This window comes from Stereum hirsutum (genome assembly GCF_000264905.1).
Source record: "Stereum hirsutum FP-91666 SS1 unplaced genomic scaffold STEHIscaffold_1, whole genome shotgun sequence".
In the NCBI taxonomy this organism is placed as follows: Eukaryota; Fungi; Basidiomycota; class Agaricomycetes; order Russulales; family Stereaceae; genus Stereum; species Stereum hirsutum.
The window spans coordinates 1,741,751-1,755,610 of NW_006763131.1; the positions used below are offsets into that span (position 1 = coordinate 1,741,751).

At 50.9% G+C, this 13,860-nt stretch overlaps 6 protein-coding genes across 6 annotated transcripts; 1 reads left to right on the plus strand and 5 right to left on the minus strand.

The window, feature by feature from the left end:
* Positions 1-2: 2 nt before the first annotated feature.
* STEHIDRAFT_106823 (seryl-tRNA synthetase) lies at positions 3-1,620 on the plus strand (the record flags this gene model as incomplete). Its single annotated transcript, XM_007298683.1, has 3 exons — positions 3-51; positions 109-1,156; positions 1,230-1,620. The coding sequence occupies 3 exons, from the start codon at positions 3-5 to the stop codon at positions 1,618-1,620; spliced, it is 1,488 nt and encodes a 495-aa protein (XP_007298745.1).
* Positions 1,621-1,947: 327 nt separating this feature from the next.
* On the minus strand, positions 1,948-3,953 carry STEHIDRAFT_46841 (uncharacterized protein; the record flags this gene model as incomplete). Its single annotated transcript, XM_007297958.1, has 11 exons — positions 1,948-2,191; positions 2,257-2,489; positions 2,544-2,624; positions 2,684-2,785; positions 2,834-2,905; positions 2,964-3,358; positions 3,422-3,464; positions 3,524-3,599; positions 3,651-3,695; positions 3,748-3,812; positions 3,894-3,953. The coding sequence occupies 11 exons, from the start codon at positions 3,951-3,953 to the stop codon at positions 1,948-1,950; spliced, it is 1,416 nt and encodes a 471-aa protein (XP_007298020.1).
* A 219-nt stretch (positions 3,954-4,172) lies between these two features.
* On the minus strand, positions 4,173-7,838 carry STEHIDRAFT_89113 (beta-1-3-glucanase). Its single transcript, XM_007298207.1, has 16 exons — positions 7,558-7,838; positions 7,472-7,499; positions 7,326-7,409; positions 7,124-7,269; positions 7,033-7,055; positions 6,355-6,968; positions 6,074-6,299; positions 6,008-6,015; positions 5,858-5,951; positions 5,587-5,798; positions 5,511-5,521; positions 5,329-5,447; positions 5,250-5,268; positions 4,999-5,180; positions 4,779-4,940; positions 4,173-4,720 (listed from the first exon to the last, which is right to left on the minus strand). Exons 1-16 carry the CDS (start codon positions 7,784-7,786, stop codon positions 4,520-4,522), a joined length of 2,358 nt encoding a protein of 785 aa, XP_007298269.1. The 5' UTR covers positions 7,787-7,838; the 3' UTR covers positions 4,173-4,519.
* Positions 7,839-8,692: 854 nt separating this feature from the next.
* On the minus strand, positions 8,693-10,159 carry STEHIDRAFT_164569 (u3 small nucleolar RNA-associated protein 11; the record flags this gene model as incomplete). Its single annotated transcript, XM_007298684.1, has 5 exons — positions 8,693-9,193; positions 9,246-9,436; positions 9,491-9,695; positions 9,754-9,867; positions 9,941-10,159. The coding sequence occupies 5 exons, from the start codon at positions 10,157-10,159 to the stop codon at positions 8,915-8,917; spliced, it is 1,008 nt and encodes a 335-aa protein (XP_007298746.1). The 3' UTR covers positions 8,693-8,914.
* Positions 10,160-10,375: 216 nt separating this feature from the next.
* STEHIDRAFT_164570 (uncharacterized protein) lies at positions 10,376-11,806 on the minus strand (the record flags this gene model as incomplete). Its single annotated transcript, XM_007298685.1, has 4 exons — positions 10,376-11,107; positions 11,163-11,235; positions 11,294-11,512; positions 11,576-11,806. 4 exons carry the CDS (start codon positions 11,804-11,806, stop codon positions 10,497-10,499), a joined length of 1,134 nt encoding a protein of 377 aa, XP_007298747.1. The 3' UTR covers positions 10,376-10,496.
* Positions 11,807-12,233: 427 nt separating this feature from the next.
* Positions 12,234-13,771, minus strand: STEHIDRAFT_46247 (PLC-like phosphodiesterase; the record flags this gene model as incomplete). Its single annotated transcript, XM_007297916.1, has 9 exons — positions 12,234-12,455; positions 12,515-12,774; positions 12,838-13,059; positions 13,119-13,151; positions 13,205-13,247; positions 13,310-13,398; positions 13,452-13,475; positions 13,539-13,611; positions 13,664-13,771. 9 exons carry the CDS (start codon positions 13,769-13,771, stop codon positions 12,234-12,236), a joined length of 1,074 nt encoding a protein of 357 aa, XP_007297978.1.
* Between the last annotated feature and the right edge of the window lie 89 nt (positions 13,772-13,860).

Consider the following 13,860-nt stretch of genomic DNA (forward strand, 5'->3'; position numbering starts at 1 on the left):
ACATGCTCACCTGCGTCCGTCATCTTGCCCGCCGTCGCCCAAATTATCCTGGTATGTGCCCTCCATGCAAACAGGAACAGTATTGACCTTCCTTAAAACATTTGATAGCACGGTTTTACTCCGCCAAGGCAAGCCAGAAATCCACCTCGTCGTCTAAGACCGGCACTGCTATTCCAAAGCCACGACTGGACTACCGCTCCATTTCTGAAAATGTTGTCTTTAAATCCCACAATGCTTTCAACCGGAGAGCGAACCTCCCAGTTGGAGCCATTCAATCCATAGACTCCCTTTATCAACAACATAAAACCTTGGCCCGTACTCTCAACGACAAGAAGCACATACAGGGCACAATCGGCGAGAAAATCAGGAGTACGAAGGACCCAGAGACCAAGCAATCTCTTCTCTCCGAGGCGAAGGCACTCAAATCCGAAGTCTCCCAGCTAGAGACCCAACTTGACAACATCGCTGATCGCTTGCTCAGTTTGGCTCTTGCTGTTCCCAATGACACCCACCCCGAGACTCCTCTGGGTCCCGAATCCGCCGCCGTCACACTCTCTACACATGGCCCCGAACCTCTGCCCATTTCCTCTTCGAGAGACCACGTCTCGGTCGGGAAACAGCTTGGTCTTTTGGACCTTGAAGCGGCTGCTACCGTAACGGGATCATCCTGGTACTATCTTCTCCGCGAAGGAGCCTTGCTTGAGATGGCACTGGTCAACTATGCTTTATCCATCGCTATCCGACATGGTTTCACTCCCGTCACCACACCCGACGTCGTCCGCTCCGATATTGCATATCGCTGTGGGTTTCAACCTCGAGATCCATCTGTAGACCCACCTGTGTCGCAGATGTACCACGTCTCATCCTCACATCCCGAGCTCGTACTCGCTGGCACGGCAGAAATCCCACTGGCCGGACTCTTCGCTAACAAAATCTTCAATGCTGGAGAACTCCCTCGCAAGGTCGTCGGCCTGGGTCGTGCATTTCGAGCGGAGGCGGGAGCCCGTGGAGCAGATACGCGAGGACTGTATCGGGTACACCAGTTCACCAAGCTAGAGCTGTTCGCTGTATCAGAGAGAGAACAGAGTGACGAGCTTATGGAAGAGATCAGGCGAATACAACTCGAAATATTCGAGGGTTTGGGGCTGCCGTTCAGGTATAATTCATTTCTCCTCTTTGGTGTTCTAATAGCATATCGTTAAACTAATTCGTATTATTCCCTATGCTAGAGTGCTGGACATGCCAACAGAAGAACTCGGTGCTGCCGCTTATCGTAAGTACGACATGGAAGCCTGGATGCCCGGTCGTGGAGGCTGGGGCGAGATATCCTCTACGTCGAACTGCACCGACTACCAAGCGCGAAGACTGCACATCAGGTATCGCCCCACTGCATCACCATCCTCGACCTCCACTCCCTCCTTTGCGTCGACACAATCATCAAGCCTCCCCTTTGCCCACACACTTAACGGGACCGCCGCTGCCGTTCCCAGGCTCATTGTCGCTCTGCTTGAGAACGGGGCACGATTCGACGAGGGGCGTGTCGTGGGAATAAACCTGCCGAAGTCACTTCAGCCATTTTGGTTGGGTGATCCTGGACGGGATATCATACGCTGGATATGATACACGCGTATTGCTAAGTCGCAATGGCCAGACGTAGCAATCCTGTGCCACGCACCGGGCCGCACACTCTACGGGTACTGGTAGAAATAAAAGAAGCGTATTCCAACACCGATTACCAACAGCGTACTGAAGTACATGTACATTCGTAAGTCAAAACACGGCCCACAAGCTGCCCAGAACCCTCCAGAAGGAATCAAAATACAAACAATAAATCTCGCACCGCTAAATCCAGCAATCATACAGATCAACCCTCCGATACAATGTTCTGTCTACCCTTCATCCTCCATCTTCGAATTTCTTCATCGTAAACGATGTACGTTGTTGTCATTAGTCTGCAAAGGGGTCCGCGAAGGGGTCATCTTCATCGGCGTTCTTCACGGCCTTGTGTGCATCTTGTCCACTGTCCGAATCATCGCCATAGTCTCGTCGGCCACCCGAGGAAGGTCCGGCGCGTTGATTGTGGGTATCTTCGTCAGAGGATTCATAGTCACTATAGTCCGAGAGGGTACCACGGCGGTAATCCTCATCATCTGAGGAATGAGCATTTGGGCGGATGGGAGGTGGCAAATTCCTGTTCACAATCGTCAAGGCGGCATCAGTCTCCCTAAATTACAGAGAACGAAGACGTTGGCTGACCTTTGGTCCGCTCCCAAAGTACCAAAGCTGAGATCCTGTAGATCAGGATGGAGATGGGGTGCCGGTACCTCATCCGTTTCAGAGTCCTTCTCCCGTCCACGCTTCATTGCTCTCATTACTGCGGCACGCTGTTTCTCCTGCAATTTCAAGACTTCCGAGTCGTTGATGTTCGCGGCAGCTAGTCCCTCCTGCACTTCGGCAACGTCCTTCTCAGTGACAGCAGGATTAGATAGCTATACAACTTGTGTCAGTGCGGAAGTCCAACAACTCTAAAGGGGTAGACTCACTGTATCATACGACTGCATTGCGGCTATAATCCGCTCATTTGTTTCAATAAGCGTCCCGATGAACTCTTCATCTTCAACCAGCTATGTAACGGGTCTCATTCAGTGATATTTCTTGGTTCAAGCCTAAGTGTCTGATATACCTGGATGTAGCGAACGATTTGCTTTCGGGCCTGTTTTGTCTTCGTTAAGCATTCTTGTACCCGCTCGTTCGACTGCAGACTGTCGTGTTCCGTGTTGACAAGCTATAGGAGAATCAGTAATTGAGATTTAGAACGATGGAGTGCTCTCACTGTGATGGCATTGACCAGGTTATTAGCTGCAGAGGAAGCATTGGCTATTGCTGTCAGTACGGCAGGTTTCTCCTGTTATGTCTCTCTGATGAGTCCCGAGACCATCGCAAGAAAGGCGTATATCACGGACCTCTTCGAAGTTAAAGGGCTTTCGTTTCGGCTTGTTCTTCGACCGCTTCCTGTCCTCCTCCGCTTTCCTTATTCGCTCCTTCTCAGCTTCTTTCTCCATCCGTGCCTTCCTCTTCGCGTCCTCCTTCGCAGCTTTCTCCTCCTTCCGCTTTCTCTCGTGCTCGGACTCTCTCTCCAGCGCCGCCTGGTGATTCAATTGTGATTGCCGTTTAGCGCTGTCATCGGGTCTGCACTGTCGGTAGAGCCCGGCCACGATGGTCATGCTACGATCGTCCTTGAACTGGTTATGCCACGATGCAAGCACGGCAATGAGTTTCTTCCGGACTTTGGGATCAGTGGAGGGATCAGTGGAAAGTTGCTTGATAGCGTCGGTGAAGTGGCCATCGGCGAATGTTGCTGAAGACGTGCAAGAGAAAGTAAGAAACGTGGTGGTGTAGTATCTGAGGTAGTATATCTTACTTTGGAATTTGGTGCCGCAGTTCTCCACCAACGCTTTGAGAATCTAGATGAGAATCCGATCTCAGAAGGGGCCACAATCGTCAATCGTGAGGAGATACTGACAACAAGAGCCCGATATTGATTGTGCGCGTTGCCGTGCTTAAGCTTCTTCCTCAAGGCTCTCGATGCCTCTGAAGAACTAATTATGATCTGGTCAGAGGTGAACCTAAGTGATAGGCATTGAACTCACCCAGTGGCGGCTTGGAGGTTGATAGAATCGATCAACTCTGGTATGCTTGAGCAAACCTCTCAATACAACACAACCGATAGTGAGGAAATCAGCTAACCCGTCGTAGACCTCGTCCTCATACCCAGGTGAGGTCAGTATGTCGACCCATTCCGTGATTGAAGACTATAAGCAGACCGGGCAGAAAGCCAGATATCGGAGATTAGCGTGAGCACGGATGCGATGAGGTGAACCTGGCTGGCATACGCGTGGTTTTTCTCGAGAAAGAGCTGCTGCTGCTTGTTTGGCAAGACTGATGGCTGCCATGGCTAGAGAACGGATAGGTGTTGTAGGAGAACGAGGAAGGAAAGGACGATATTCATGTGCGGAAGGCGCATTCCCCAACCTGGCCACACGACGTCACGCCTTGTTCAATTTCAAACCAGCGTTATTGTGCGCCAGATCGCCACGCGCGGCTCCAGATAAGGACATTCTCAACTTGAACGACGCTGGACCGAAGTGTGTGATAAAGGGGCCATTTTTTTTGTCCTTTGTTCTGTCTATTGTGCGAACAGCTAACAATAATGGTTCTATGTCCTTCAGATCATGCAGCGAGATACATCTTGTACTGTCCAGGATCTATCTGAGAGTGTAGTACAATCGGAGAACGGGCGCACAACATCACAGGTGGTATAAGGGATGGGGAAAGCTGACTCGAGAATAAGGAAGCAAATAAATATCATCACAGATCATGACTAGATGCACGACAGACACAGTCTCGAGGACAAAAAGGTGACAGACAGAGAACCCAGCTAGTAAAGGATAAATAAACCTAATAAAACAGACAAATCCCGAACAAATGAGATTCGTGTCGTTCGAGGCTATCGAAGCCCTCAAGAGCTCGTCCACGCCGTCACGGTTCTGGCGAGACCATTGACATTGGAATCCTCGTTGATGATCCCAACATTGTCGAGAGAGATCTGATAGGTGGTGTAGACCGTCGACAAGCTGTAGATGGCGATAGAAGAGGCAGAGTCAATGCTGACGATCTGCGTCTGGCAGGCGTTTGTGTCATCACATGTCGGCGAGTAGTTCTGCACGAAGAGTCAGTACAATCCTACCAAAGAAGAAAATGCGACGCGGGTTTCTGACCTGGAAGAAACTGTAGAAGCCAGCACCGAAGATGAGGATATCACTCGAGTTCTCAACGTATAGCGCCCAAGCCATAGTTTGATCGCTGGAGAACGTGGGGTCGCTGTAGGTCGAATCCGTTGTGAAAGGAGAAGGGGCTGAGGGGCTCGGTTGGAAGTAGGGCTTTATGAAAGGAGACATATTAGAGAATGAATAGCTTTGCTAGATAAATGGCACACACCGTCTCTGTCTGCGCAGTCCCGATATAGTGGTTGCTCGCGCCGACCAGGGAGTACTGGTAGAGAACGTGATGTTCAGACGAGGTACCAATCATCCAGACGGGACCGGCAGATTCTGAAAGAACCCCCCTGCCCGAATACGCCGTGATGTCGAGTTGGTCAACGTCCTCGACATCATGATCAGCTTTTGAGGAAAGGATAGATGGATGATCAGTGGGTGACGGACAAAAGCACTATAATATGAATACAATACCTAACCAGACCCAAAGACCCTATCAATCATGGTTGTTGGTCAGTCTCAACAAGCAAGTGGAACAAACGGATGGATATACCTCGAGGTAAGCGCTGGAGCCACTGGTAAGATGTAGACCCATGAACGCAGCATAGCAGTTGGTACCCGTGCTCGCAGTCGTGTTCGCGCACTGGGACAATTGCATGTCCGTGCCAGCAGCTATGGTGGTAATGGGGTATCAGCACGTTGTTGTTTCAATCTTTCGAGAGGTAGAAGAAATACCTCCACCAAGCCTACCCAAACGAAACACAGTATTAGTTCAGGAGATCTTCAAAGCCACCCAGCAGATAAACCGTACCTAAACAAAGTATCCCACATGCCTGCCGCGCCCTGGTTGCCCGAGGGGTCGTGGACGTTCCACTCCATGACGATCGCACCACCGGCAGAGGCACGAGTGGTGAAAAGCATATCGGAAATCTCGGCAATACCAGTGGATCCCTCTGCACCAACTTGAACGACGACTTGTGGGTTCGTGATGTCTGAAAAGGCGGTACCGCTTCCCATGATCGTCTGCTCGTGCCTAGCATCAGCATCTTGTCCCCATAATATAGAGATACAAGTAAACGTACACTCCAGGCTTCACCCGTGATCTGGACATCTGCTGGGATTTTGAGCGTCGAGGAGACGATATAGGCGCCTTGAGGGAAGTAGATGATCTTGCAGCTATGAAAGGCAATCAGAACGTTCTCCAATTGAGCTCCCGTGCTCCTAAAACTCACCCAGCGTACTGATATCCATGAGATCAATGTCAACGAACATCCACAATCAGATAAGAAAGAACGTACGTTGTCAAACACGGCTTGGAGAGCGGCCGTGTCGTCCGTGGTCCCGTCACCGAGTGCGCCCTCGTCCTTGACTGACACGATTTGGTCGGTGGAATAGTCAGCATACGTTGGCCTGGTTTTGCCGAAGATTTTTCCACTGCCATCCAAGAGGACCGAAGGCTTGTTGATGGAGGTTGTGGTATCCTGGACAAACGATCCCGTCGCGCTTGAGCCAGAGTAGACATTTCTGTACGAGATGAAATTAGTGTCGTTGACCGTGACGAGCAATAGAGTGAGATTACCCCTGAGCCCAGGTATCGATAGAGGAAGACCCAGCCAAGATGACCGTTCCATCTGTGAGACTAACGGCGCTGGTAACACCACTCATTTGAATGTTGTTGAGAACCAGCGAACCATCGAGCGAACCGCTGCTGGATGCAGAGCTCCTCAAGAATATCGGTGTGTCCGTCACAGTCACGTCGATGATGGCCTCAGCCCCGACTCCCTGGGTAGCGTCAGTGTTCGAGCTACTGGCGTCGATATCGCCCGTCGTGATGTCGAAACCAACGGCACAGTTGTTGATCGTGACGCCCTGCCAGGTCCACCCCCAGTTCCATGCGGCGAATACCGCGGTCTGCGCGTTGTTGACAGTAATGTTGCGAACGGTGAACTGCTGGTTTCCGACCCAGACACCATACTTTCCACCGTTGAAGACCAGATCGCCCATGAACCCTCCGGACCCATTCTCCATATAGATTCCTTGGTGGGCTGTGGCGGAGTCAGTAGACATGTCGACTACAATATTGTAGAGCGAAGTCGCTTGCGAGACCTGCCAGTGCAGGCCGGTAGCCGAAGTCGTGGCCGGTTGCGAAGTAAGGTCGATATGTACGTTCCGAACACTCCTATAGAAGTTATTCTTGGGGGGAGTGACTTAGTCTCACGAGCCCGAAAAAGCGTACTTGATGCAGAGAAAGACTCACTTGGTTGACATACCACTCTGCGCCTAAATATGGGCACCCAGCGATTGAGAAGATAGTTTTTAAACTAAGATATGTGAGAAGATGGGCGTACCGTTGCCGCCGGGAATATAGGGATCGGCGTCGATGACAGCAATGCCTGCGAAGGCCGCAGATGACTTCAAAGTGGGGAGGACCTTGGCATCGCCGACGAGAGCCGTGTTATAATACAGGATGAGCGGCGCAGACACCAGATACGTTCTAAAATATAACCTCAGTATATATCCACTTCAGCCCTGGGATAAAGTGGCACATACCCTTGCGGGAGATAGACCAAGGCGGGAGTAGTCGAGGACGAGGCGCAGGACTCGCCACAGCGATCACCGTCACTAATTGCGGCACTGTTGTCATCGGGAAGTAGATCAGCAAGTGTGAGATTAACCAACAGCCATTTACAGCATACTTGATGGCAGCCGTATCATCGGTTACACCTGTGGTTGGGGGTCAGAGCTCAGTGTGGCTTCGAACGCGATAAACAGAGTTACTCACCGTCACCAACCGCACCATAGTCCTTAACATTTCGAAAAACGGTGTATCCAGAGGTTCCAAAGGCAGATGTGCCTTGATGCTCGATTGTCTCTAGCCAGTAAGGGTCGCTTGCAGCAGCAGTACCGGCCCCAAGTTCTGATGTACACTGTGAACCGAGAGCATTGACGGACGCGATCGGCGACACGGCCAGAAGAGTCAAAAGGAGAGAAGAAAGCATGTTTGTAAACATCGCGATGAACCAGCAAAGTCAAAAAAGAATGAAGGGCCCGACTCAGGATGAGTGGGAAACGGGGAAAAGATGTCGATACCGCAGACCAGGGCGGCATGCCTTTATAGAAACCGGGGGCTATAGATGGAGTAGGACGACTCGAGGCAGACGTTCCGAGCGACATTTGTTCTCTGTGTGACAGACCAAAGGACCTTTGCATGTGGCAGGCTGGGCAACCGCGTTGACAAGAACACGCAGAAGCATCAAAAAGGCATTCACCAAGATTCACCAATGGTCTGCAGCAACGCGTGCCGATCTGCTGATCTAGGCTTCATCTCCGCAGCGTGAAGAATGCAGGACACCTAAGCCTACCACTCCCGGTATAAAGTTCGCAACTCCCAATATAAAGTTCAAAGGCCTGCTCGGAGACTCTGTTCGGAAGGAAGGCTATCGCTCGAGAGATGCACAAACTCATGATTTAGCTTCTGCTCAGGGATGCAATCCGTACATGTGTATCGTTGAAGAGTCACTTTTTTTTTGATGGTGACGGCGATCCTTTGAGGGACCATTGCAGGTACGCTACCATCCTTGAAGATACAAGGTACTGGCGAATGCCGATATTGAGGGTCTGTGTGGCGCATCAACTGAAATAAAATCAGAAAAACCTCGTAGCACATAATTATCAGGCCTGTGCGCATGCAGGCTCACCATCTCGTCCAACCGAGCCCGCTGTACTCATGCGACAGCCCGGACATCAGGCCATAGGATACGACGGTGAAGTTTTGGAGCGCATGGTGATACTGATGCTTATGGATGATTCCGTCGATGTAACGTGTGGACTCTGAGGCATACATGTGTGGAAGTTGGGCGGCCGGCAGGTGCACAAGGGTTCGTGTGCAGTGATGTACAAAGTAGTTAAACTCGGTTGATGTAGGATCTGCTGGAAGCGGAAAGATAAAAGCGAAGAGCATGTGAATTCGCAAGTGATACGTCCACCTGAGCGTAGTTGGCTTCGAGCCAGCACACCGTCGTCTACGTGTGACGGATACAAGAGTTCAACCGAACTGTGAGATTTTCCGAAACGCCTCACAAGGTCGACCACTGTACTGAAGGCAAAATCTATCAGAACACGACGGCGACATTTAGAACTCATCTCTTGCGTTCAGCGCGCCACTTGTACACCCGAGGCTTGTACGCTTTTGCGTCCGACGGAAGGCCACCTCTCGCCTGGGAAGGACGTGCATCTTCGTCTTCCTCCTCCTCCTCATCATCGTCGTCATCGTCTTCTTTCGTGACACCCTGGATCTTCTGCGAGCCCCCTCTACCCATGAGCAGCTTCTGCATCTCGAGCTCCCTCTCCGCGTACCGAAGCATGCGGTCCCTGCTCAATCGTGCCGATAATTCTTTGAGTAACCGCTGCCGATGAATCTAGGGATACCCGTCAGATTTGGGGGGAAGGAGTGTCGTGTGGTAAACTTACAGTCGCCTCCTTCTTTCCTTCGTTATCGACTGTCGCAGCCGAGCCATTCCTTCCCCCTGTCGTCTTCTTGGATTTGGTGGCGACCTTGGCCTGCGTGGGTGCTTTCCAACCAAGATCGAGTAATGAGTCCTCAGAAATGTCCATAGGAGTTTCATCAGAGATCGGTTTAGATGCAGCACGATATTGTTGTGCTGTCGTCATATTAATGAGCAGGAATTAAAACATGATTATGAACAAGAGCCGACCTTCTTCTTCGTTCTCCACGAAAACGATGTGCTTTGTGTTGTTTTTCCGCGTCTTGCGGCTTCCTGAACCAGATGGGCCAGCAAGGATCCCGGCGTCTCTCAACACCTCCAACTCGTCCTCGTCGAGAACATTTTCATCGTCTCCATTCGGCGAGGTAAAGAGATCAGCCAGAGTGCTAAGTTGACTCTTGAGCTTCTCGATTTTCTGAGCACATTCACTTTAGTAACCGCCCGACAAGCTAAGACAGTGTGATGGTCCATACCTTCAGCCCTGCCGTCCTCACCATCCGAATATAATTCTCATCCTGACTCTTTAGCACTTTTACCATATCCGCAGGTAGAGCAGCATTGCCTCGATCCTGCACATGCACTCCACCCTAACGAACAATTTGTCACGTAGTTGATACTTCAGCAAGTGGGTTGCTAACGAAAAGAAGAGAGTCGGCAGACCTCCGTTCGCTTCCCGTTCATCCCAAAGTAAAACTCATCCTTGTTCCTTTCCGACGCCTTCTGCCTCAACCGCGTCAACCTATCCTGCTTGGAGTGGTAGTCTCGTGCACGGAGAACATAGTCCTTATGCTTCTCGAGGATTCCGAATCGTTCACGGTGCGCGAGTTGGGAGCGCTCCTTATGATTGCGACGATGAAGAGAGTTGCGTAGAGACGACATAGTTCAATAGAGGGAGATCGAGATGAAGCAAGGAAAGGGGACAAGTGTGGCACTCGAAGAGTGAAGTTGAAGTCAGGACGAGGCCTTTCAAAAAGTTGCGTTGACAGGAAATTCAGGAAATCGCGATAAGATAAGATGAAGCAGATCTAAACACGCCACCTCAGTACAAGTACGCCACATTGCCGTGGACTCCCCGCGTAGAACATGACTCTGAATCTTAGAGGCGCTAGTAAATAGTACCAGAAGGCAGAATCGTCATTATATACAATATGCTAAAAGAAAAATCACGACGAAGATATACAATTGCGATCACGAGAAATTGTTCCGTTCACCGGTACTACGACCCTTCGCCCTCCTCGCCACTCACACTACTGTTATGCATCTCCCCTTGGCCTCCATTCACGTTCATATGCTCCTGACCTTGTGCAACCATCGCGCCCGGGTGCGGTGGTTGCATCATCTGCATCGGCTGCATCGGCATTCCCATCTGTGGATGCTGCAATGGGCTCTCGAAATACATCCGCATCAAAACGCTCTCCAATGCGGCAACCGATGGCGGGGGATACTCGAACTGACGAGCATTATTCCGTATGCCCTGAAACAGCGTCTCCATCCTATCCCAACGCTCTCGTTCAATACGCTCCCGTTCCCCACCTCCAGACATTTGAGGCGTTGCTCCGAACCCGACGGGGACGGGCATCGACATGGAGGGGAAGTGAGGATAAGGTGATGCGAAGGAGGCTGGGTGTTGAGGAGCTTGGGCTCGCATAGGAGGCGAGGCTGGTGCTATAGCACGAGGGACGCTGGGTGTAGATGCGAGCTCTTGGGATGGGCTGTCATCATCTGGATCAGCTGTAGACTCTCGGGGTCGACCTGCAGCTTCGCGTCGACCACGCCGAGTGTATGGGAGGTTCGCCAGGCCAATCTCGTGAGAGTGTTGAGATACGTCTGTATATCGTGTCAGGCTCAACTGAGAACCTGAAGACGATCGAGAGATACCCACAGCAAACACGGATCTCCTCTGTATCAAAATAGGTCTTGTAGCTGATTGAGGCAGCACACCCCTTGCCATCGAGCTGAAAGGCGAGATGAGATATCAACAATGTTACGAACGGCTCTGAATGTTCAACATACCTTGCGACTGGGAACTTTCCGCACTCGGTCGGGAAACTTCTTCACGTACTTCTTCCTACCACTCCTCGAATGACGAGCGCAGACCAATTTGACGTGGTCCTTGAACCGAGGAGGAACGGCCTTGGACCCATGCGTGTCCCCCTTGACAAACTCAACCATCTTCTCCTCTTCCTCCTTACTCCTCCACTGCTCGAAGGCCTCCATATTTTGGAACACCAACTGACCGCCGCGACATCATCATTCGTATCTGTCCCAATTCCACAAGTGAGACAAGAAACATACCGTGTATCCATCATTCATATCCCCCGAACCATAAGGCCCCCTCGACGATCCGCCAGGCTGAGCATTAGTCTGGAATTGTATCTGGAGGTCCGAGCCAGGACTGTGACCGAGGGGTATGGGGAATTCGATGGTCGTCCCAGCTGGAGGACCGAAATTATGCGGCGTTTGTTGTTGTGGGTCTGAAAAGTGCTGAATGGGTGTCCCCTCCAGGCGGAAATTTTGGAAGCTCATCTGTTCTTGCTGCAAATCTGCGACTCAAACGAGTTCTTGACTCAACATGTCACACAAAGTCACTCCACCGCCGTCACGGATTTTGACAACGCGGCCCCGATCAAGGCCCGCCGGGATGTCGGTCTGGGAAGCACAAGAGAAGCCCTCCTTGTCGGGCGTAGTGGCAAAGCGAGTTCAAGTTGCACCAAAATCGCGTCGACGAACGGAATGTAGCAATGAATAGTAATGTCCTGGAATATGTTTCGTACGAGTCCAAATTGTGCCGTAGAGCAGAAAGAGAGCAGTGTAGTATACACGAGTTATGCGTAAGTAGAGGATTATGTGTCCACATTGGGAACGATTGTCTGCGATACTAAGTACTTCAAAGCAAGATTCCGACAGTCAATAACTCCAAGCATGCGTACGGAGTCCATATGAGCCATGCACATCATCCAAGGAGAGCAAAGGCAGCCATCAAAGACATCGAAAAGGCCGCTGCAGGGCCAAGTAGAACGTTCGCCGACAGCTTTCCTACACTGCCACTGGATGACGACGTTGAAGACGAGGAAGAAGAGGATAGCGGTGTAGCAATGGGTGTTGTGGGATCATAGGTGACGCCGTTGGCAGTGGCAGCAACCTCGAAGACGGATCCGCCACCGTACTCGTAGAACTGATGTGCAAATTTGTCAATACCAAGCCAACTAAAAAGAATTATGCGGGCGAACGTACGTCAACGAGCATGAAGTTGGGGTTACGACCGTAATCACCGACACAGGTGTCGAGCTGCGCGCCCAACGACCCCGTGCCGTTGGCAGCATTGGTGGTATCCAAATCAGCCGTGTCCGGGATTGGTGAGCCAAGGAGATTGGTGTCGAGGAAATGGTTGATGAGATACATCTGGTTGGTCGAATCACCCTTAGTCCGGTTCACATCGCAATCAAAAGTAGGGTCTGTGACGTCGTAGGCAGTCTCCCAAACGTTTGTGAACTCTGCATAATATCGCTCTGTAAGCAAGTTTGAAGTTTCGGAATTGTTGTGAGTGAGATACGTACCGTCAATGATGTACGTGACGGTGGAGAAGTCGGCGTGAGTGTCCATGAAAGTGACCAAACGTGTACCGGCATCGATCAGGGTGCCCAAGGTCGGCCAGGAGGTGTAGGTCAAATTGGAGGAAGTGGGGGAATAGGACATGGTATCCAAGCCGACAGATTGGAAGACGCTTGCGAAGTCGGAGGCAGAGAAGCCGTCAGAGTTGACGATGAGCAGGGAGACGACTAGAAGCACACAGTAAATTAGTATAGATTCATGGCCGAGGGGACTGGTAAAGACATACCATCGTTAGTGTTGGCATCCATCCACGTCTTGACTGTAGAGTCTATCAGTATTGAAACTACCACTCGTGAAAATTGAGCAACTGACCCGTGGTAAGATAGGTCTCCAGGCTACCTCCATCAAACAAAAGCTATAAAAATCCGGGGTGAGCTGAGAGAAATACAGAGTGCATTGTATGTAGTAGATACGTACGCAGCTTGTATGGCACAACTCAATGGTACCGGAACTGTTGTGCGCTTGCATCTGCAGCATTCTGATCCCATCGTTGAGTTGCTGTGTGACTATAGAAAATCCTCGGTATGTAGCGCGACATCCAATGCAGAAGGAAACGTACTGTTATAGTCCTGGTTTGTTGCCACTGAAAAGGGCGATATATCTCCTTTCAGCAGGAGCTTCTGAATGAAAGTAGTGGAGAACTAACCGTTATTGGTGCCGACAGCGTAGGAATCATGGGCGCCAACAAATGTAACATTGCCAAAACTACGATCGCAAAGCTAAGCAGATGCATAAGTTGATATTCAAGGACGATTAAACAGTGTGTTGCACCTCTGAGTGGCCATTGCACGTTGACGCTCGCCGGTCGATGGTAGCCGCAGAGACGAGCGAGAGAAAAGCGAGGGCGACCGGCGCACAAGATATTATTGAGGGAACCATGACAAGCTTTGAGAGTAGAGAGCGACGGAGACTGTGAGAAGTGGGGAGAGATGATGAAAGAGAAGAGAAAAGAGTGTAAGGTTGCTGAA

Bases quoted from the DNA above. Each gene is read 5' to 3' on its own strand.
- STEHIDRAFT_89113 (XM_007298207.1), bottom strand. From the start codon at position 7,786: ATGTTTACAAACATGCTTTCTTCTCTCCTTTTGACTCTTCTGGCCGTG. The intron at 7,270-7,325 runs GTATGTGCCACT...GTTATATTTTAG, and splicing joins TTGGTCTATCTCCCGCAAGG to AACGTATCTGGTGTCTGCGC. The intron at 5,799-5,857 runs GTACGTTTACTT...AGGCACGAGCAG, and splicing joins TCACGGGTGAAGCCTGGAGT to ACGATCATGGGAAGCGGTAC.